The following is a 22,089-nucleotide window of genomic DNA, read 5'->3' on the forward strand; positions in this document are numbered from 1 at the left end:
AAAGGAATTTAAAAAATTAATCAGATTACAATCAAACAAAATTCAGTGTGAAATAATATGTGGAGTGATCTCAGAGACCTCAATGAGTGATTTTTTGAAATTATGGAGACCCAACGATTTGATAGTAGCAAGCAGAAAAATGATCAGAGACGCTTTACAACAGCAGTTATTTCAGCTGCATAAAGAAAAATATTCAGAATTACCCGTACCGTTATGTTACAGACCATCAGATACACGAAAACAGAATATTAATGTTGATATTCCAGGACAGACTGAGAATCAAAATTTCGTATTAAATGATATTGTCGCTGTTGATATCAGTGTGGCCGAAGATGCATTATGCGCTGACAAATCTCCATGGGTGTTGGGATACGCTATAACGATCCACTCATCTCAGGGATTAACTATTTCTGACACACGAGTTTGGATTGTAGACGATCACATCGAGTGGTCAAATTTAGTTTATTTAGCGGTATCGAGGGTGAGAAATATATCTCAATTACGTAGAATTATAATTTCTGAAATCGTTAATAAATTTAACGTCATTGATGATGATATAATAAGAAAAAAATTAATCGAATACAAACAATCTGATAAAAAAAAATAAACGCGATTTTGATCTTGATGCTGAATTCATTATTGAGTTAAAACAGCAGCAGAATAATCATTGCGCAAGTTGCAATTGTATAATGCTGTGGAGGTATTCGAGTAATGATTCAAGACAATTTACCGTAGACAGAAAAGATAATGGTCGCGGTCATACACGAGAAAATACCATGTTGACCTGTCTCGAGTGCAATCGACGTAGAGGCGCTAGTGCTAGTTAAGTGATCGCGGTGGTAGTTGTGTATCCGTGGGGATTATTTGTAGTTGTTCACGTACAAATCCAGGTTGAGGAGCAGCCGAATCTAATCTGTAGATTGCAGGTCTACCTGAGGATCTTGTCACGGTGGATATTTTGTGTGTGGTAACACTCCAAATAGGATCAGTTGCTCTCACGCTACCACCTTCAAGTTCATCCGGTTCATATAAATATCTAACTGTAACATCACCCAATATTTTTTGTTTTTCAGTACCTTTTCGTTGTGTTGGTATATTTTTTTTTGTAATTGCATTAACGGGTTTCATGTTGGTTGTTCGTGTAATCTCATTATTTAATGCAGCTATCACGCTTGGTAATCTTGCAACCCATTCGCGAGATCTTTTATCTTGAATAAATTCTTTAGCGTATTGATATCCAAATAACCGCTCAGCAAGTGTTCGATTAAATCGCGCAACAATTGCCTGATCACGGTGAATCGCAGTATGTCCTCGTCGTATTTTGGTATTATGTTGTTTCATCAACGATGATACTGGACCAAGACATTCCTTACCAGGATCAACCTGCAGCAGATTTGGCCATCGCAGACCACCTCGTTGATAAATTCGTTCAAACGCATCGGCTACTTCAGATGATGTTTTCGTTGATAGCGGCTCTGCCTCTTTATATCTACTTGCAATATCAACTACAGTTAACGCGTACTTGTACGTTTTTCCACGCACAGTATCATGTGGTAAAAACAGAATATCTGCTTGATGAACTTCATTAGGAACACTAACATCGAAATACGCGTACTGAATTAGTTTCGTTGGTGGTAGATAAATTTGCCATATTGCCTGTTTGGATAACCACGCTTTAGCAGTAGAATGTTTAACCGCTGCTGCATCAGCGAGTTTACCAATTGCTGCTTTGCCTCTCCAATATCCTCTTGGTGAATAATAAATTAATTCCATTATATATTACCAGACCCAAACGCTAATTTGCCTTTCATCGCGGATCTTACTAACCAATTAGCTAATGATTCTCTGATATTTTTATTTTTTATGGAATTTAACGCGTGAATTAATTTCACATCTGCAATATGCCTATCCTGTAGATTTTTACTCTTATACGCAACATCATGAATATGACAAGCTCGATCAATAGCGTTTACTAGTTCCTCGCCTGGTTTTGGTTGATCCTGATTATCGAGCCTGATATCAAGTCGAGTACCAGGACCGCAATAATTATATCCTGGTAGATGTTTTTCTCCTGGGTATTTAGCCCATGGAGCACCTGGAAACTTTGACATCAAATTAGCAACATCACCACCGCGCTTATTAGGTAAAAATGAAAATTTCTTTCTACCGCATACAGCACATTTTCCACCGTACGCTATTTTTTTATTTTTTGTTATAACTGTAGCTAAATCAGTAGTCGGAGTTTTAACTCTACAGCGTAAACAATATAAATTCATGTTATAATATATATGGATATAATTGATTTCTCAGCAACTCGGCAGCGAGAACCTGTTAAGCATCATCCTGCGCTACCGAATTCCATCAGAATGATTATCATAGGACCATCTGGATCGGGTAAGATGCAATTATTACTTAATCTGATAATGAGATGGTTGAAATGGGATAAATTATATTTAGTAGCACCATCCGTTGATGATCAACGATGTTATGAAATATTAAAAGATTTTAACGAAAATGCAAGATTACTGGACGAAGATAATGATGTTATAGAGTTTCTAACAGATATTGATGAAGCACCGTCCGTTGATGTTTTAGACGGATTTATTAATAATTTAGTTGTTTATGATGATGTGATGCTGGATAAACAATCAAATCCAGTCAGAATATTTTCTCGCGGCAGACATAAAAATACAGATGTTATCTATGTTACTCAACGATATACACAAATACCAAAAGTAATCAGGGACAATTGTAATATTTTAGTTGTGTTTAATGGCGTAGACACACACACGCTGCGAAATATTCATCAAACTTGGTACAGCGGTGACATGGATATAATTAAATTCAGAAATTTCTTTTCACGAGCGCAAGCTACTCCGCATGGATTTATAACAATAAATTTACATGATCCTAGAACAAGATATCGTGTGGGTCTTGATAAAATATTTGGATAAATTAATAAATTTGATTAAACAGATATCATTAATATAATGAACAACTGTGCGTGGTTAATTCAAGGAACAACAGATAAATGCAACAAAAGGTGCCGTGGAGAATATTGCAGGAGACATAATTATATTTTAAAGAAAAATCCTCATGCTGGTTCACGAAGTTGTGTTGGATGTAACAACGGCGTTAGAGGATTATATCAGATTTGTAAAAATTGCGGTGGAGATCGATATCGAAGTTTAATGATATATTACAGAAAAAGAAAGAACATAAATCCAAAACCACCATCAGAACTTGAATATTACTTGAAGAACAAAACAAAAGATTCCCAGGATTCAGATGAAGATTCCCAGGATTCAGATGAAGATTCCCAGGATTATTGAGCAGCAGAGGGGTCCTGTCTACAATTCTGTTTGGGACAAACAATAATCGTAGACGTGGTATTGACCTCTATGAAGGGTCACTATTTTTTTTGTCTAAAAAACGTACGTGACGCGTTAAGTGGTCTGTTCACCCCCTCTGCTGCTATCCCCTTACCCAACCCCACCGACTTCGTCCTTATATCACCCGCGATTGTAATCCGTTTGCGCCTCCAACATGCCAGAAGATAGTCATGTTTGGAGGAAGACTAAATCAGTAACTATTGAAAACCGCTATTATCATACTAGTATGCAAAGACAAAGAAAAATTACAAAATACAGGCGCAGATACGGCGCGGGTGCAAAGCAGAAACGGTGCAGCCTTTGCTAGGCAATGTGCTTGCAGACTAATCGATATTTACATACAGTCTTAGTTTAGCTTTCTTTGTCATTAGTTATGAGAGCAGTTCAGACTCTTGTAAAAGGATATATTAAATTATATTTCATGCGCACCGTTCAATTCTCAAAGGGGAAGCAGCGATTTCTTATCTTAACCAAAATATGTCGTATTCTGGCGTACCTATTATTTAAAAGCAGAATTGTCTCACTACAAGAGTCATCCATACTGATAGTTTTCAAAACTACTCAAATTATTACTAGCTGAAATGCTATCTACATTTGAGAAACATATAATTCCTATCCTAAAATTATGTCTGATTGTAATTACACTGGATTATGTATGGATACATATATAATGAGTCATGGAATAGTAACTCAAAATATCGTAGTTTTCACATCGACTTAATAGAGGAAAGGTGAGAGCACATGCTTTTCCACCAGCTTGTTAAATTCAAGTATGAGCTTTTCTCTTACTCAATAAGTGTTCTTGGTGGGCGAATTGGTTACCGTGGTATACCTCTGATCGGTACAAGGCAGGTTCGAATCAAATTGCGGAAAATAATATTTTTCTTTATTAATCCAGGAAACTTAAGTTGGTTGTACATAAAAATGGAAGTCAGTTTGAAAATACATGATTGCTGGTTGATGTAAATTATAACTACGAGGCTCGCATAATTATTTGAGACGTAATTTAGCTTGAAACCTGATCTGAGCCTTATAGTCAGTCGATTGGCACATTAATGGTTCATCTGGGATAACAAATCCAAACCGCCACTACACTGACAACACACGTCTGATGATCATAAGAACGTAGTGTGTGACAGCTTTAAAATCAGCAGAGCTCTTTTAATCTCAAAGAAACAATAATTTACAGAACAACCCCAGCTAGGAATGGTCCTTTTGATATTAAATCAATAAACGAGGCGCGTCCGTGTGTGTGTGTGTGTGATATATAAGAAGCTGATGACATTTGGACGCAATCATTGAAATGTTGTATACCTCGGAAAATATTAACTATGCAGCAGAACTTGTCATTTCGATTACTATAAATCACATTTTCTAGTTACCTGTTAATCAATGTTCTCGACCATGTGTTAAAAGTGGTATGGGAGAAATGTAGCCTTATCAGCTTTGTGTGGATGTGCTTGCATGTGTTATCATGCACGCTGAATAAGGCACGCCGAACCTATGATTATAGAAACACCCGAAGACGTCAACGTCAACACCGTTGAAAATGATACAGAAATCCATTACATAACAGTCAGTGTTGAAGCGATTGCAGTTTCTAATCCTGGTAAAGTATAAATAATACAACAAATATTTCTCATTCAATGACTTTACTAATCTCTCAGCATGCCAACTTTAAATCAACTAAGGCAACGGGCGCGTGGTCTAAAGAGCTCTCCGTCACGGATCACTGCTATCTCACCTCTGTCTGCGTGGGTTTGAGTCTCGGGCTCGGCAAATGTGGATATGTGAGAAAGTTTGCCCGTAGCTTTTCGTAAGTCGGTGGTTCCTTTCGGGGTTTTCCCGGGTTCTTCCTCCACCATTAATACTGGCCGCCATGTATAGCCTATCTTGTGCTGAAAAATGGCGTTAAACCCTATAACAGCAACAACAACATCAGCAACTGGCGCGACAGAGTGGAATACGAATAACAAGCGGTATGAAGAAAACTGGCACACCTGTAGGGTTAGGACATACGCGTCACAGTTGACTGTGAAGCAACTTCTGAAACGGCAGCGCAGTATTACATCACGAATGCTCCACAGGCCAAGCGGACTGTAATAGTACAAGTATTTGGTGATGAGCAGGAGCATCGCCGCCACATTACACATGAAATTGCCTCAAAGGCTGTCGCAAAAAGAACGATTGTTCACCCTCTGATATTGATTAACCATGATATTGATAATGCGCTTAAGAGCCCGTGGATTCATGGTGGTCTGCTTATAATCTTAAACCGTAAAGACCCTGAAACGTTTATTGATGATTATTTTGCGGAGATTCTTAAGACTTTGGAAAATTTCACAAAGCAGGATCCAGATGGACAGATGTATAGAAGTTCTCCTGCATATTTCCTCGTGAAATCCTTTCCGCAGGACGAATTATTTTTCAATGCAGCTTGTACTCGGCCGCGAGCAGTAATCGATGTGAAAATGGTGACACTCGATATTTTGGACAGGCACTCTTGTGTGCGTTGCATGCCATGAGTGATAATAAAGATCAACATAGAAAATACAGACAACACGAAAGTGAAGTTAAGTTTTGTAACACAGAATTTCCTCTACAAGTTACTGACATTAGTAAGTTTGAGTTACTTAATTTTGACAGCCGATTCGACAATCGATATAACATGCAGGCAGCTTAATGTTGATTGGTTATTCTTACGTGGTTTAGAGTCGCGATGCTATTCCCTGTGGATGAAAAATTCCCACCAATAATATACCGGCAAGAAAATTACAAAGGTATAGATTTTTCATGCCAATGTTTCATTCATGTATGTAAATCCCAAAACCTCCATGACCAGCATGACACGTGCTGCGGTGGGATCAGTAAAATTAATGAAAAACAGCATCTTATGGTTATGATTGAACCTAGTACAAAAAGAAACATTCTAAAATGTACAGCAGTTTAACAACAAATGACAGTACGTCATTGATGCGTTCTTCCAATGCCTTAATATTCCAGGGGACACTACTGAAGTACTAACAAATATAAGGGAAGTAGCTGAACAAGTTCCATGTGGGTTTCTTTTTTACAGTGTGGTCAGATGTGATTGTTGGGCTGCAGTTCATTGACTCGCTGCAGGTTCTAAATTCCCACTTGGACAAGGTAGTCAGTAAACTTGCGGTGCGACCCAACGATCGGTTAAACATTACCAGTCGATATGCTACTCCCAACCCTGATAAGTTGAAGTTGATAACTAGAAAATGAGTGTACCCATTAAACTAGAGTGCATGAATGGCTCAGATGAATGCAAGCGTACCTCAGCAACCAACGAGTTTGAGAAAGACTTTTTAAAACTTAATGCTGTCTTCGGCAAGACTTTTGAGAATATTCAGAAACAGATCAGAGCAGACCTTGTTCAGGGCAGCAAGCAAGACAACCTTTGAGTTCATATTGCAGACCCAGCATTCGAGTCCAGGAAGATATTTGATGGTGGACTGATTGCCGTATTTTTTCATTTCAATGTAACGCATGTTGCAACATGCCGCTGAAATTCTCACGCATTTGATTGGCACGCATACCACGCACAGCAAGATAATTTCTTTCTATGATGTCCTCACCAAAAACATCATCATCCTCTAACCTTTTCATATCATTTAACTGTTCACAAATAAAACTTAAACTAAAAAATCAGCTAACAGTATATATTCTTCTAGTTTAGTGTTCATTTGACTGTAATTAAGAGCATCGGACTCTGAAAAGCTTGTGAGTAGTCATGTTCAATTGCCACCATTAACGAAGGTTTCATTTTCACTAGCCAAGGTTCCAATATGTTACACTATCTACACCTTGGCAGATCGATCTGATGTTTCAGTCCTTGGGACAGAAACTTTATTTCATTGGATGCGGCGGCAAGCGATCACATCCAATCACAAAGGGAGCACACAATTGGAATGAACTCATAAATAATCAATTTTCCACTGCCGGAACGTGTTTTGTACAAATACATCCTTTCTCTCAAATACACTTGTAATGGGTTCTCTCTGGTATGTAGTCATATTTTCGATGCTAAACATACAATGTATCTTTTTGAAGTCAACCGCCTCCTCCAGTTTCGGCTGATATGCCATGCACCGGTGTTACACGCTATTGGTTATTTGGCATTAGATACTTAGGGAGGCAATTCATGAAATCCAACAGATGTCGTTAGGACAAATCTCTGAAATATCTGATCGATCCGCCCAGGTGATGATATGGTTAACATACTGGAACTTTGGCTTGCGAAGATGCGAAGGTTGTTTTTTTTTCCAGGAATAATATCTCAGTCATTAACTTTACTGCTGCTGATTGTGTTACGTTGACTTAAACTTAAACAGGGAAAAGAATCACTTGAAGTTAGATAGTTAATTAGCCCAAATTGGACACAACATAAAACAACATGACTTTTCAAGTGTTAAGGCACGACTGAACAACCTCTGTACAGACAACAGTTGTACACAAGTATGAGCCGAAAAACAGATTCCCGGATGTAGTAAATCTTCTAGAAAAATTTGAAGTTTGATACATGCTATTTGTCACGTAATCCAGGTATGGCCTTAATGATTCTTACTCTGAGAAAGAGTTTTTAATATTATTTTTTTAAAAAGTTGTTTATCAAAACTATCACCGGTTCTGAATCAAGGTCAGGAATTAGATACATTGTTTCTATTATTAGTTGTTTATTTTAAAACATTTAACAGTCAGGTCAAACAGAACTGAACTAAATTTCTCAACAATGTCAAATCCAGTAAACAAAGTTACATTACAAAAGCATATAATGGAAGAAATCTTTTTAAAGCTAACAAACAAATAATTAAATTAAATCAAATATACATAACAATATCCAGTGTTACTACTCTATGGTCACAAACGTAAGTAACAAAAAAAGAAGCGAAAGAAGCAATAAGTGTTATCAAACTTAACAAAAAGTTAAAAATAAAAAATGTGAAGCTATTCTTTATACGGGCCTATGAAAGTCCTAAATGAAAGAAAAGTTCCTTATAAATTTCAACACCGGAAATGTACTGGTCCTCCATCGTCACGTTGTTAAGATGGAATTGATCAAAAATCCTTCGAATAATGTATAACAGTTCCAGAATAATATTATAGTCCAAATAATAAGAACTTTCTTTTTCCACTGAACAAATGTTTTTTGTCTCGAAGAAATATCTAAGTACAGCATAAAATACCTCTGCAGTCTTAGGAACACAATAAGTATGTATGACTTCAAAAATCGGAATGAAACTGACTGCGCAGCTTTCTCCTGATATTCACCATATATTGCGACTGTACTTCGCAATAGACCTATGTTACAATACACTGTTGATTTTACGAATTAAGCATATTCAGGTAACTTCGCGCTACCAATGGGAAGCCATTTTAAGTCTTATTATTAAGATTTGTATTACTAATTGTCAAAACATACGTAATCATCTATTTATAAATCCTAACTTGTGTATAATATTATACACAAGTCACGTAGGCCAGACTGAACTGACGATATTCTCTATTAATTACAGCCATGAATAAGAAAGATAAAACTTAGATAAAAGCATGTACCAGGAGTTACAATATATATATATATATATATATATATATATATATATATATATATATATATATATATATATATATATATATATATATATATATATATATATTAAACTTCCCCTCATAAGGAAAATAAAGATTTATGCGATAAAGCTTTCTTTTTCCATGTTAATCAAATACACACATAACAAAATTTCAAAGGAATATATATAAAATGCGTGCAAAATAAAGCAATATAAAACTGTTATACACGTGAAAATGCAACTGCGATTAAATTTTCTTTATTCTTGATGTACCAAACATCGTTGTTTTATTCTTGCAACATCAAACTACATCTCAACAACCTTTCGTTTTTTATTTTTTATTTTGTTGACGAAGGTAAGAGGGTTGTGATCACTGAATACAATAATCGGAGAAGGAGCATGATTGATATAAACTTCCTGCATTAATACGCTACCAGCCCTGCATCACTCGCATCAACAGAACCTTTAAACTGTTGATTGAAATCTGGAGCTGAAAGAACTGGTGCACTAGTATGGCCTCTAATTTATCAAATGCCTCTTCTTCTTACTTAATAAATTGGTAAGGGGCTCAGCCATTATGGAAACATTTGATCAAAATTTCCGATAATATCAAACCAAACCCCAAAATTGTATCAGTTGCCTCTTACTCATAGGCACAGGGAATTCAGAAATAGCTTTAACCTTAACTTCTCTAGGCTTAACTTTTCCATGTCCCACAATATGTCAAAAATATTTGACACATGCTCGGCAAAATTCAAGTTTAATTCGATGAACTGTCAGTTTTGCCTCACTCAAGCGAACAAAGAATTTCCTGATAGTTTCCGGGTGATCCTTCCATGAATCGCTGTAAATAATAACGTTGTCAATGTATGCATCACATCCATTTATACCAGATGTTACTATGTTTCTTAAGCGCTGGAATGTAAAGGGCGTATTCTTCATACCAAATGGCATTACTTTGTATTGATAGAGTCCATCTTGAGTTGCAAATGCCACAATTTATTTTGTGGAATCTGTCAGATTCATTTTGACAGGAAAAACTTAGTAATATAGTTTGCATTACCAATCCATACAGTCACCAATTCTCGGTATTGGAAATGAGTCTGTTTTGGTGACACTGTTAACTTTTCTGTAGCCTGTGCACATTCGGAAAGAATTATCTAGTTTCGGCGCAAGAATACACGGCGAACTCAAATTACTTTTCCCTGGTTCAATAAAGTCATTCTCCAACAAATATTCAACTTCCTTCGTGTAACATTCCTGCTTAAGAGGATTCATCCTGTAAGGATAATGTTTAACAGGTTTAGAACCTACAGTTTCAATATCGTTGTACATTTTGTTTGTTCCAGTTGGAACACCTGGGAACAAGTGTTCATATTCACATATTAGCCGCTTTGACTCATTCTTCTCCCCCGGCTGTAAATGTGAAAGTTTAATGTCCATGGTTTTTAATATTTCAGAATTTTGAAGACTGATTGAACCAAGATTAGTATATACCGGTTGCACGTCATCATTTAAATCGTCATTGTGTTGAACAGGAACAACTAAATTTACTGAATCATTTACAGAGTTACCTCGATCAACATACTCCTTAAACATACTGATATGGCAGAGTTGTTTCACTTTCCGCCTCCCAGGAGAATCGATGATATAATTTAAATCAATACTTTCTTTTTACCTTTATAGGGACCATAATGCCTAGCCTGAAGAGGACTCTCATGACAAAGCAAGAGAGCCAGAACTTCATCTCCAGGCTGAAAAAAAAAGTTTTTCTTTATAGCTTTGTCCTACCTGTTTCATTTGGAATTGGGTAGACTAAATAGTATATGCCATTTCACAGGCTTTTGATAATTTGTATTTATAATCAGAGGCATAATCAAGTAAAATGATCTCTAATTCGTCTGTTAAAAGAAGGTTTTATTTCAACAAGTTCAATGGTCACGAATAGTTTGTCTGAAAACAAATTCAAAAGGACTAAATCAAATTGACTCTTGAACTGACTCCCTAACAGCAAACAATAAGTGAACACCTTCGTCCCAGTCTTTTCTGTCATCAAAGCAATATGACCATATCTTATTCTTTAAAGTCCGATGAAATCTTTCCAATGCCTCAGGGTAATAGGCAGAGGACTTTAACTGTTGAATACCCAATTCATACACAACTTGTTGGAAGAGCCCTCGCATAAAATTAGAACCTTGATCACATTGGACGGACTTAGGAATGCCTCAAAGTGTAAAGAACTTTATTAAGCCTTGACTATAGTTTTGGTCTTAATATTCCTTACTGGCCTTTAATGCTAATTATTTATCAATATTCGTGTATATTAATGCTAGTAACACTTATTGCCTCACCAAGAAGATCTCAACTTTTGATCAATAGCTCAAATTAGAATTATATAATACCGGTTCCGGTTATATAAAATTGAGCAACATCAACCTCGATAATGAAAAGGTTATTAAATAAACTTCGCTAATCTGACCCAGGGGTCTCTGTAATGCTAATTCCCATTGTCGCTAATCTCACCCCATTTACTACTAATAACCTACCCGATTGTAATTATCTCATTATTGGGAGAACCGGTTATGGAAGAAAAAAACTTGCTGATTATTCTTCTGCTTGACAAGCATCTGCATCACGATAATGTCTATATTTATACAATTAAAACACAGCAGGATAAATATCAGCCTTTGCATTAATTTAACCAAACCGTTAAAATTAACTTTGCCATGATGAAGATACATACACAATAAAAACACCGGATGAAATTGTTCCTTTTAGCGAGGTTGACTCAGACACTAGCAAAGATAATTGTCATTGATGATATTAGGCTTGGCAGCGAGGACATAACAAAAATAATGGAATATTTTTTTGTCACGAAACAAGCGCTCCAATTCAGTTTATCTTGCTCAGTGATATTATAACGTTCCCAAGTTCATTAGACGAAATACTGGTTGGTTTGTTTTATTTTCGGGGCCTGATAATAATGATATTTAAAATACTGCCACAGAGCAACGTGGTTGTATTAGCAAAAATTGTCCAGCTTTACCATTACTCCACCAAAGGTTCGAAAAATGATTTTTTTTTCGTACTGGTACTAAAATGTGTTTTATCTGCTTCAATAAATAATGGACAAGAACGAAATTATGAAAAACCTAATTGAACAAATTAAAAATAACAAAAGAGGCTATTCAGCAGGTAATGCTTCGCGAGATCCAATAGAAGAGGAACGAGATAAGTTGTTTAAGCCTGTCACCGATGCTATCTTTGGGAAAACACCAGATGATAGCAAGTAAACACCTGTAGAAATATTTTTTTTTTAATGGGTGAAATGCTCACTAGAGGAAAGTATCCTGACATAGTTCGGAAGTTACCTGACCAAGAGTCAGAAAACACTCGCAGATAAGACTAAGTTTTAATAGCATTACTGCTTAAAGAAACTGAATGCGGCTACAAAGAAGAGAAGATGATAGCGAGATCTTTTTTAAAAAAAATAATGCAGTCATGGTAGTTACTAGTGCTGTCAGAACAAGTGTGTCTGAAAGCTGATGATCTCGATGATTATGCAAATTATACAACTATTGGGAACGGAGCAGTCAAGCGAAAGCTTGAATCATTCATAAACGGTGAAAAGCAATCTAGGAATCGAAGGATACGTTCGCAAAAGGGACTTCAGAAACAAAGAGCTTAATTGCAGTAATATTAGAAATTATAATCTGGTAGGCAATAGTCACTTGATACTGAAGGATTTGACAATGATCCTTTCTTTTCCACAGCAAAAATATTTCATTAAATTGATGGCAAAAGAAATATAACAATAACAGTAAATGGTGTGGAATTTTATGGAAGCCATAGAGACTTAGTTGACAGGCTGATATTCCCTATCTAATGAAAAGAAGCAGGTAATGTGAGTGCAGAAATGGATTAAAAACAATCTTGACAAGAAGAAGGTAACGTGAGTGTGGAAATGGAAAATAAAATCGTGTAAAGAAGTAAGTAATGTCAGTCTGGAACTGGAAAATAAAACCGTGTAAGGAAGCAAGTAATGTCAGTGTGGAAATGGAAAATAAAATCGTGTAAAGAAGCTTGTAATGTCAGTGTGGAAATGGAAAATAAAATCGTGTAAAGAAGTAAGTAATGTCAGCGTCGAAATGGAAAATAAAATCGTGTAAAGAAGCAAGTAATGTCAGTGTGGAAATGGAAAATAAAATCGTGAAAATATGCGGGTAATGTGAGTGTGGAAATGGAAAAAAAAGTCATGGAAAGAAGCAGGTAATGTGTGGAAATGAAAATACTGAATCATCTACATGCGAGCGGACAGTTGACTATTGAGGAGTATCAGATTCTGATGAAGAATTTAATCTAAACATTATCAACATTTTAACTCAGGTAAAACGCATGGGTAACAGATCAGTTGGCAGGCTTCTGGTATTTAACGAAGAGCCGATGCAGCTCTTGTACTTAAGTATGAAGGTGAGATTCCTGTTGATGTCACTGAGGTCAGTAGTATCCTGCTTTCATGTTCTATTGCTTAAGGGTCGTACAGCACCTTTGATAGTCATGGACAGACTATCTACAGCTAAGCCCTAATGTTCCTCCTCAGGGGCGCCCACAGAATTGTTTTCGGGGGTGGTGGTGGCAAACATGTAGTGGACGGCTATTAAGTTTTACGGATGTAGGCTAAAACATGTTTAGACTGTGATATCATCGGAGTGGGCCATGTGCCTACCCCCTCCCTTCATTGTCCCTATATGTGGTCGCTCTTGTTCATCTTAGTTCGATTATGGAAATACAACCGTATCAAACGATCTGTTATCCTGTGGCAAACGAAAGTCAGCTTTCAATTACGACAGTGACACTGACAGATCAATCTGGACGAGAAGATTACCGGAATAACGAACCGGTGACATTATCTTCATATCAGAAAAACTGTATAATAAATCCGAATAACGATGAAAGGAAGAAAATGTGTACAGATGGGAAACAGCAGATGGAGGTTTAAATATATATTTTGTAAAATTGCTAAAAACAAACCAGGAATAGCACGAAAAGTTGCCCCAACAGGAACTGGCCCTTTCTCAGCTGCTGGTACTGCTGTTTGGCAGAAAAATTGCAGATATTATTAAAAGGCACTCTACCACCAACAATGGCTGCACTTCAAACATCAAAGAGAATTATAACAGAAGTAACAGCGAATGAAGCAAAGAAGATTATGGCAACATGACAGAAGGAGAGAAAAAAAGAGGGAGTTCAGAACAATGAAAAATAATTTTAACCCCGCGATGCAAACTGGGTGAATGTCCAGGAAACATTAATAGACTAGGCCATCTCGACTGAATTTCTACTGAGGAGACAGAAGGACGGACCGTCTCCACTAAGTCATCATGGAAGAAATAGTGAAAAAATGCTGGTCAGCGATGGAGAATAAGTAGAAGAAAACAAACGGCCCTTTTCACGGTCATACATATAAATAGAAAAAAGACACACTACTCAGTAATTTCCATTTTGTATTTTTATGTGTTACATATGTGATTGAGTGTTTGTCTATGTATGCGTTGTTGACAACAAATGTTTAAAACCCTTTGTCATTACCATTCCTGGTAGACTCTGTAAAAAGTTTTGACCCCATAAAAACAATACCATGTTAAACCTACGGGCACTATATAATTATCATTTGACCCCAAAGTGACATTTCCATGTAAATCTTTGGCGCCTATATAATTATGATATGATCCCCCAAGAGACAGTTACACATACTGACATATTAGGTACGTTTTCATATTTGTTTTAATAACTTCATAGAGATCTCCTTATTCCTCCACTCCTGGGTTATGCCATCCCTCACCAAATCTATAACTCGGCAAAACTTTCTTAACATAATAACCCAAAAAATGAAAAGCTCCTAAGTGTACCGTCAGAGATAGCTGCATTTCATAAAACAGTTTGGGCACCCGATTATCTAACTTTTCAAGTAATTTCAGACATTATTTGATATGTACGTCAATTTATACATATTTAAATCGAGCTGTGACCTAATTATCCAAAAATAAAGCAGTTAGGACTTGATTTGACCAACTGAAAGACATATTTACAAACATTATCGCGCACTAGTTCTACGTAAGGGGCTACACTAAAACCCTAAAGTTCAGGAGCATACAGAAACAATGGCCACAATTTTAGTGTCACCACATTTTATCTCAAAAACTTTGAAATCATATATTTAAGCACAATTTTCTTAAACTTAATCGATTTACTTCTCACAGCATATATTAACTATGATGTATGTTCTGTTTTTTGTAGTGGTTTTTTTTATACATTAGTTCCAAACTCTTTTTCACGAGAAAAACACCCCTAAGTCTTTATAATAAGAATTAACTTGAAGTTTCCTATTTCCAAAATACCATTTTTCACAACTTCTTTAGTACCTCAGTTTTATTAAACTTAAGGCACAAAGTTTCCAATAATCACAGTCTTGGAAAAGTCTGTGTAAACCGTTGCATTTCAAGTGATTGGAAAGTAATATAAGATCATTTGCATAAAGCAGAAGAAAGAGTTTCAACATGCTTTCTATATCAATACCACTGTTACCATCAGAAGTGTAAGACATCTAGAAAAGTATTTGTAAAATATTAGTGGTGACAACATACAGCCCTGTCAAAACCCTATTGGACGCCCCAAAAATCCCCTCTATTCATTCGCTCGAAACTCTTATACAAACATCTGCATATATTGCTTGTAACATTATCAGCATCTTTAAGTTACACACAATCAGCTTATACAAATAAGCTATTCTATCAGTTTTATCAATCTGATTTTATAAAATTAACTTCTCAAAGTCTACAAATGTACAAGACAATCTGCCATTTTTCTTTCTCATATATTTCCAAATAAGTGTAATCAGAACATAATATTATCCACAGCACTGCAACGAGTGTTATCCACAGCACTGAAACGTGTGTGTTATCCACAGCTACAGAAACGTATGTGTGCGTGTATTATCCACAGTACTGAAACGTTTGTGTGCGTGTGCTATCCACAGTACTAAAACGTGCGTGTGCGTGTGTGTTATCCACAGTTACTTAAACGTTTGTGTGCTTGTCTAAGGTACTGGAAGCTGCTCGTGCGTGTGTTATCAATAACACTTAAATGTATACGTATGCATACATGTGTGTGTGTGTGTGTGTGTGTGTGTTTTGTTATCTGTAACGGGTGTGAGTGTGTTATCTACATTACTCTAGCTGTTCTATATACCGACATTTTTTATTTATTCTACGTAGTGTGTAAGCCTTTTATTCAGAATATTAGCAACAACTTTACTCATAACTTATATCAGACACATTATCTGTTGGTCATTTTTGGTTAGATTTTCCAAGAAGTGGAACAATATTCGTATCTATATACTAAGTCATAAAGGTACGCGGCATTAAACACTACATGAAATAAATAAGTAATGATACACTATGATTCTCCGAGGCTTTTCAAAAATTTCATCTCATCCATGTGCTTTCTCTGATTTCATACATACATACATTCGTGCATACATACATACATACATGCATGCACACATACATACATGCATGCATGCATGCACGCATCAAGAAAATATATTCACATTGGAGTCATGATTAATAAACATGTATGTCGGGGGAACTTTTTAGGGTGACTGTATTTTAGGTTTCCTCTTCATTTTTGTTTAAATAAATTTAAAAAAGAGGGAGTATGTACAGTACTTTAGGGAAAACATGGTTTTGGATCGATAATCATACCTGTATATACCTGTTACAGGACGGTGACTTGTTTACCTGTCATGATGCCGATACGATGATGTCACTGTTGTGGGTAGCGCCATCTACAGACAGCGTAGGGACATATTAGAGAGCTACAGGTAAAAGTAGGTCACCATTCGAATAGTTAGGATGTTTTGACTGAATCTGCATTAAATTTACATTATTTCAATGTTGGACAGGTAAGTACATTAATCAAACCTTACATTTATTAATTCTTATGTATTAACCTAAAATAACGATATAGTTAAAAAGATAGAGAAGACTTTGTATTGCCAAAAAATATTTCGAATTCCAAAATGCCGGTATGATCGTGATGACTCCATTTTTCTTGTTTACATGATATATTTCCAGTTCGTAATACGATAAATATATTTTGAGGTGTGCCGTTCCAAGAGATCACATGGCTAATTTGAGACAATAATACCATCAAACTCCAGAGTTTATCGTGTGTAATTGTTGTGCTTATGTTTGTATTCAGAAACATGTACATGTGCTTTTTTCTCAACAGGTAAATTTTCGTCATGGTTTTCGGGGACGAAAGGCAGGAGATCGCGCAGGTGCGAAGCGCGCGTTTGGTACCCGTTCGTGTGCATTTGCTTGATAATAACAAACTTCAAGAGACTGTTGATGTAAGTATATCAATGTCATTTTTATTCTTTATTTGGAAATATGTGAATACAAATCACGCGTTACAGAGATCCGTTTGAGTTGAACGATATAAGAAGTCATTAGGCACACCTGGGTTTACGTCAACATTTACGTAGATCTGTACAGAAAAGAAAACACGATGTTATTTGCAACGGTGCACGAACGTTCGTTATTTACATAGAAAACAAAACAAAAACAAAACAAACCCCAACTAAATATCCAGCTGTCATTTCGTTTACTTGCGGTATTTATTTTTTTTTAATGGAAAAAGTACATATCTTCATACTAATGTAGGGTGTTATCTCCCTTCGTCGGCCGTGCACATCAATTTTTAATTTTCGCATAATGTTGCGAGCTTAACATACATGAAAGCGTGTTACCTCATTCTTTATCCATTTATGGCTTATTTTTTCATCTCGTCGTTTATTTTTAAAATGGTCTATATGTTTACAACAAGTAGAAGAATAATTATTAGCAATTTGTTGGCCACATCTTAGTACAACAGACCTCCCCCCCCCCAAGAGTTTATATGGTTTATGATGGTTATAAATTTTATCATACAGGCCATGGTGTATAAATGTTATCATCATTGGTCATAGTGTTATTTTTTATGTTTACAGTGTAAGTAAAGTACCCATGCTTTACAGTTTAAGACATTGCCCCTCTGTACATATACAGTGATTCCTTTTCACAAAATATTTTATTTATGAAATATCCATCTTACTTCTGAGCTCTATCTTGTACATGCAGATCAGTGATTTTCACCATTGTCACAAGGAGCAGTCGATTTTAAACTTTAATGTTCCACCATTGGTAGTGGTATAGATTTTTGTCAAGTTTATTTTATTACACCATTAAAGATTGGAACATGATCCCTCATTTTATCACTTTCAAGGTGAAAATTGAATGACATGACTGTCAGCATTCATTTGAGTGGACACAACATTTTCCAGATAAAGCTGAGTTAATTCATTGATGCTGAGATATTTCAGTGAGAGACTTCAGTTGTATCTTCTTTTCTCAATGGATGTTTTTTAACAAGAGATCAGCATTATTAATTGAACGTGAAGTGGAAATACAAATCAAGAAAAATGTTAATGAATTATTACATGTGCAGTGCCAAAAACATCTGAAGGCCAGATGCCCAGGGCTCCTCTAATTTCAGATTGGACCCCTCCTGTATTCTTAAAGATGTGCTTCACAGTCTGACTTGTTAAAGAAAGATCTTATTTGCCGGAGTAAACTTTGATCATGGTGATGAAATGTGGCAATTTATTTTCAAGATTATTAATATTTATCATCATGTATGCAATTATCCTTATGAAAATCATCTATTTGATTTGAAAGCTTTAAACTCTGTGTACAAATGAAGCACATGACCTTTGAAATTGGGACAGATTGCCTGGGTTGTCTGTAACTAGTGCTTCCTTGGCTTAAGCATGTGCATTTGATGCTACTTCAGGTGTGTACTAGAACTCTCATTGCAGTTAGTGCAGTGATGCATGGCTGAGCTATGGGATTAAGGCTAAGTGTGATCACACAACAAGCTGTTAATTAATTGCATTGTTCTTGTGATTTTGAGAGTTTTGGGCAAAATGAGGTATAGTAAGTAATAAAGGGATCAGATGTGTTCCATGATGGTTTTTGAGTCTTTGGTTAAAAGTCAGCCATCCTTTGGTGGATGTAAGATAAAAACTTAAGAATGATTTTGGCAGAAACTTTTGATTTTTTATGCTAGTGTTTAATTGCTATTGCATATTACAAGATACTATGATGAGATGGAAAAATAAGTTGTGTACTATTTATTTACATCTTTCTGATAACTTTAATTATTGACTTGTTGTTTTAAGTCTTTTTTTCTTCTGAGTATGACTATTGTCAGAATATTTGATTTTAATTCTAAATGTGACAACAGTTGTACTCTGTGTATAAAGTTTTGTCTCTTGTTTATCTAACAATTAATGAAAGAAAAGGAAACAGTTTGTCTCATCTAGAAACAGAATTGTTTACTCAGAGACAAAAATTAAATAGCTTAATTCAAAGAAGACATACAGGAATTAACTCTATAAACAAAGGGTATAACACCGGTCGCACCAACTTGAACAGACAACAGCTTGGTGATTGGTTGTAATCACTGTAACATTGGGGGAAAAAACAAAGAACAACAAACATCACAAGCCTTTAACACTATCAATCGAATCCCTCAAACAATTATCACTTGCTGGTTTAATAGACAAAGACCTTGTTCACCCCCAGGAAATATGGATTAACTCTAAAAACAAAACAATATACACAACCACTACCTTAATTTTGCAACTACAATAGCAATTTGGGACATGTACATTAGCCTGGCTGTCTGCATGGGTTTGAGTCTCGGATTCGGCTAATGTGGGTATGTGAGAAAGCTTGCCAGTAGCTTCTCGTGGGTCAATGGTTCTTTCTGGGTTTTCCCAGGTTCTTCCTCCACCATTAATACTGGCCGCCATGTATAGCCTATCGTGTGCTGAAAAAATGGTGTTAAACCCTACAACAACATTAGCCTGGCGTATGGACTGTACCATCTCACTACCGGTATATACAAACCAGTAGCCAGTCGTTTTGTTTTATATAAAAAAAAAATCTGAATAATCTTTACCATACACACGGTTGTTGTTACAAATGATTACATAAAGATGTCTGTCTCTGTTCTCATGATCCGATTGTTCATAAGAATATTGGGTCTTATACATATGCATGATAGCAATGAAAAGGCGTGGAACCAGGCTAAGTGCTGGAATAATCTACATGTACTTAAGTCTGGTTTACATACATAAAATATTTTAGATATTGGTAGCCAGTCTATTTTTATTTTATTTTTTTGAATCATGTAAGTGGTCATTGTTACAAGCAGTAAATAAAGGTCGGCAGAGTTTATGCCCGTTTTTGCAATGTGGTCATTCATAGTAGTGGCAAAAAGCAATTTTTTTTTGCCAAGACTTCATGATTGCTGGTCACGTTTAGCAGGTGGTTGCTCACGACAGAGTGTTTATATAATAAAATCGATCCATGCATTACGATTATGGTCGGAAATGATAGGTGGTCACTCATAGCTGAGGTTGCTCTTAACAAGTTTTGCTGTAAAAATAAGACTTTCAAGGAGCATTGTGTGATAACTTTTGTTTATTTTTATAGTTTTTGGAACTTTTAATTGGCACCATATAACCATCATTGTGCTGAGCGGTGTGGTTAAATGCTAAAACATAGATTTCTGTGTAGCAGCTGAAGTAGTCCATTTATATGATCAATATCAGACCTTTCTTGCCATTATCATTGGCCAGATATCAATATCAGACCATTCTTGCCATTATCATTGGCCAGATATCAATATCAGACCATTCTTGCCATTATCATTGGCTAGATATCAATATCAGACCATTCTTGCCATTATCATTGGCCAGATATCAATATCAGACCATTCTTGCCATTATCATTGGCCAGATATCAATATCAGACCATTCTTGCCATTATCATTGGGAAGATATCAATATCAGACCATTCTTGCCATTATCATTGGCCAGATATGCCAATTGCACTTAAAATTCTTTGATGAATCATAAAAAAAAAAATAAAGTAAAATGTTTGGAGAGTTAAAAATTTAGTTGCATGCACTGTTCTCTGTAGATTTTCGCCTTGAAGTTGCTTATGTCTGCTAGTGTATAATATTTCAGAGGTTGTGCAAGTGGTGTTAAGGAGACATGCAGTTGTGAAATTTAATGCTCAGTGTTACCAAGACTGTCTTGTACTTTCTAAAATAGTGATGGTTTCAATATAAATAACATAGTAAGAAAAACAATGATCCAAGGTAAAAAAAAACAACCCTGATAGTCCAGTGCCCGTGTAGCTTTCAAATCTGGATCAGGCATATTCCATATTGTAAGTGTCTGGTCTGTCCCCTCCCCAATCCCCAGTGTTATCTAATTTGTCTGTAAGACACCTTGAGCCTGCTGATGAAATGCTCCATTTTTATGTCGAAGTTCTTCGAAGAGTGTAAAATATTAATTCTTAGCTCCCTGCCGGGTCCCATCTGTAGTTCCCTCCCCATTATGAAAATTATCTGCTTGATTGTATTGCAAGCTATTGTAAACAGCAAAGCAAAGCATGTGAGTTATGAATGGGGAACAGTACTATTTCTGTTGTCTGTACTTCATTGGTTTCCTATAATTAGTACTCATTTGTACATGAGGATAATAAGCTGTCCCTTGCTCATCCTGACCTGGTAATTCATTGCTGTCTAAATATACCAGTATTAGAGGAATGCGATGGTCTGATGGTTTAAGTCATGCTAGGAGACTAGTGATTTGTAAAAGTCCTCAGTATGGTGTATTTTTCACCCTAAAGGAACTAAGATGATCACACTATATTTAAATCCATTTAGTTTAAGGAATATTTGCTTGCCACTGATTTTATTGATCACACGTCAACAGTTCTATCACATTAACTAAATATGAACTTGAAGATTCTATTGTTAATGATAGATATTACATAAAAACATGAATAATTCTTTGCGTCGGTTTTCGCTAGTGTTTTCAGCTTTGAAAAATGTGAAGATTTTGTCAATATCCAAAAAATGAAGTTACTCCAATGCCCTCCTAAATACTTATCATAGCTACATGCAGATCATGGTAAAATAAT

At 35.9% G+C, this 22,089-nt stretch overlaps 1 protein-coding gene across 4 annotated transcripts in view; it reads left to right on the top strand.

The window, feature by feature from the left end:
• Positions 1-16,831: 16,831 nt before the first annotated feature.
• The window catches only part of LOC149802125 (band 4.1-like protein 3), a 98,417-nt gene continuing 93,159 nt past the window's right edge, over positions 16,832-22,089 (top strand). For all 4 annotated transcript variants that reach the window (XM_089956520.1, XM_089956521.1, XM_089956522.1 and 1 more), the window contains exons 1-2: positions 16,832-16,949; positions 17,279-17,399. In XM_089956520.1, coding sequence (XP_089812646.1) covers positions 17,292-17,399 — 108 coding nt within the window. In that variant the 5' untranslated portion in view covers positions 16,832-16,949; positions 17,279-17,291. The remainder of the gene's footprint in view (positions 16,950-17,278; positions 17,400-22,089) is intronic.

This window comes from Sinohyriopsis cumingii, chromosome 4 (genome assembly GCF_028554795.1).
Source record: "Sinohyriopsis cumingii isolate HCF-2022 chromosome 4, ASM2855479v2, whole genome shotgun sequence".
Classification (NCBI taxonomy): Eukaryota; Metazoa; Mollusca; class Bivalvia; order Unionida; family Unionidae; genus Sinohyriopsis; species Sinohyriopsis cumingii.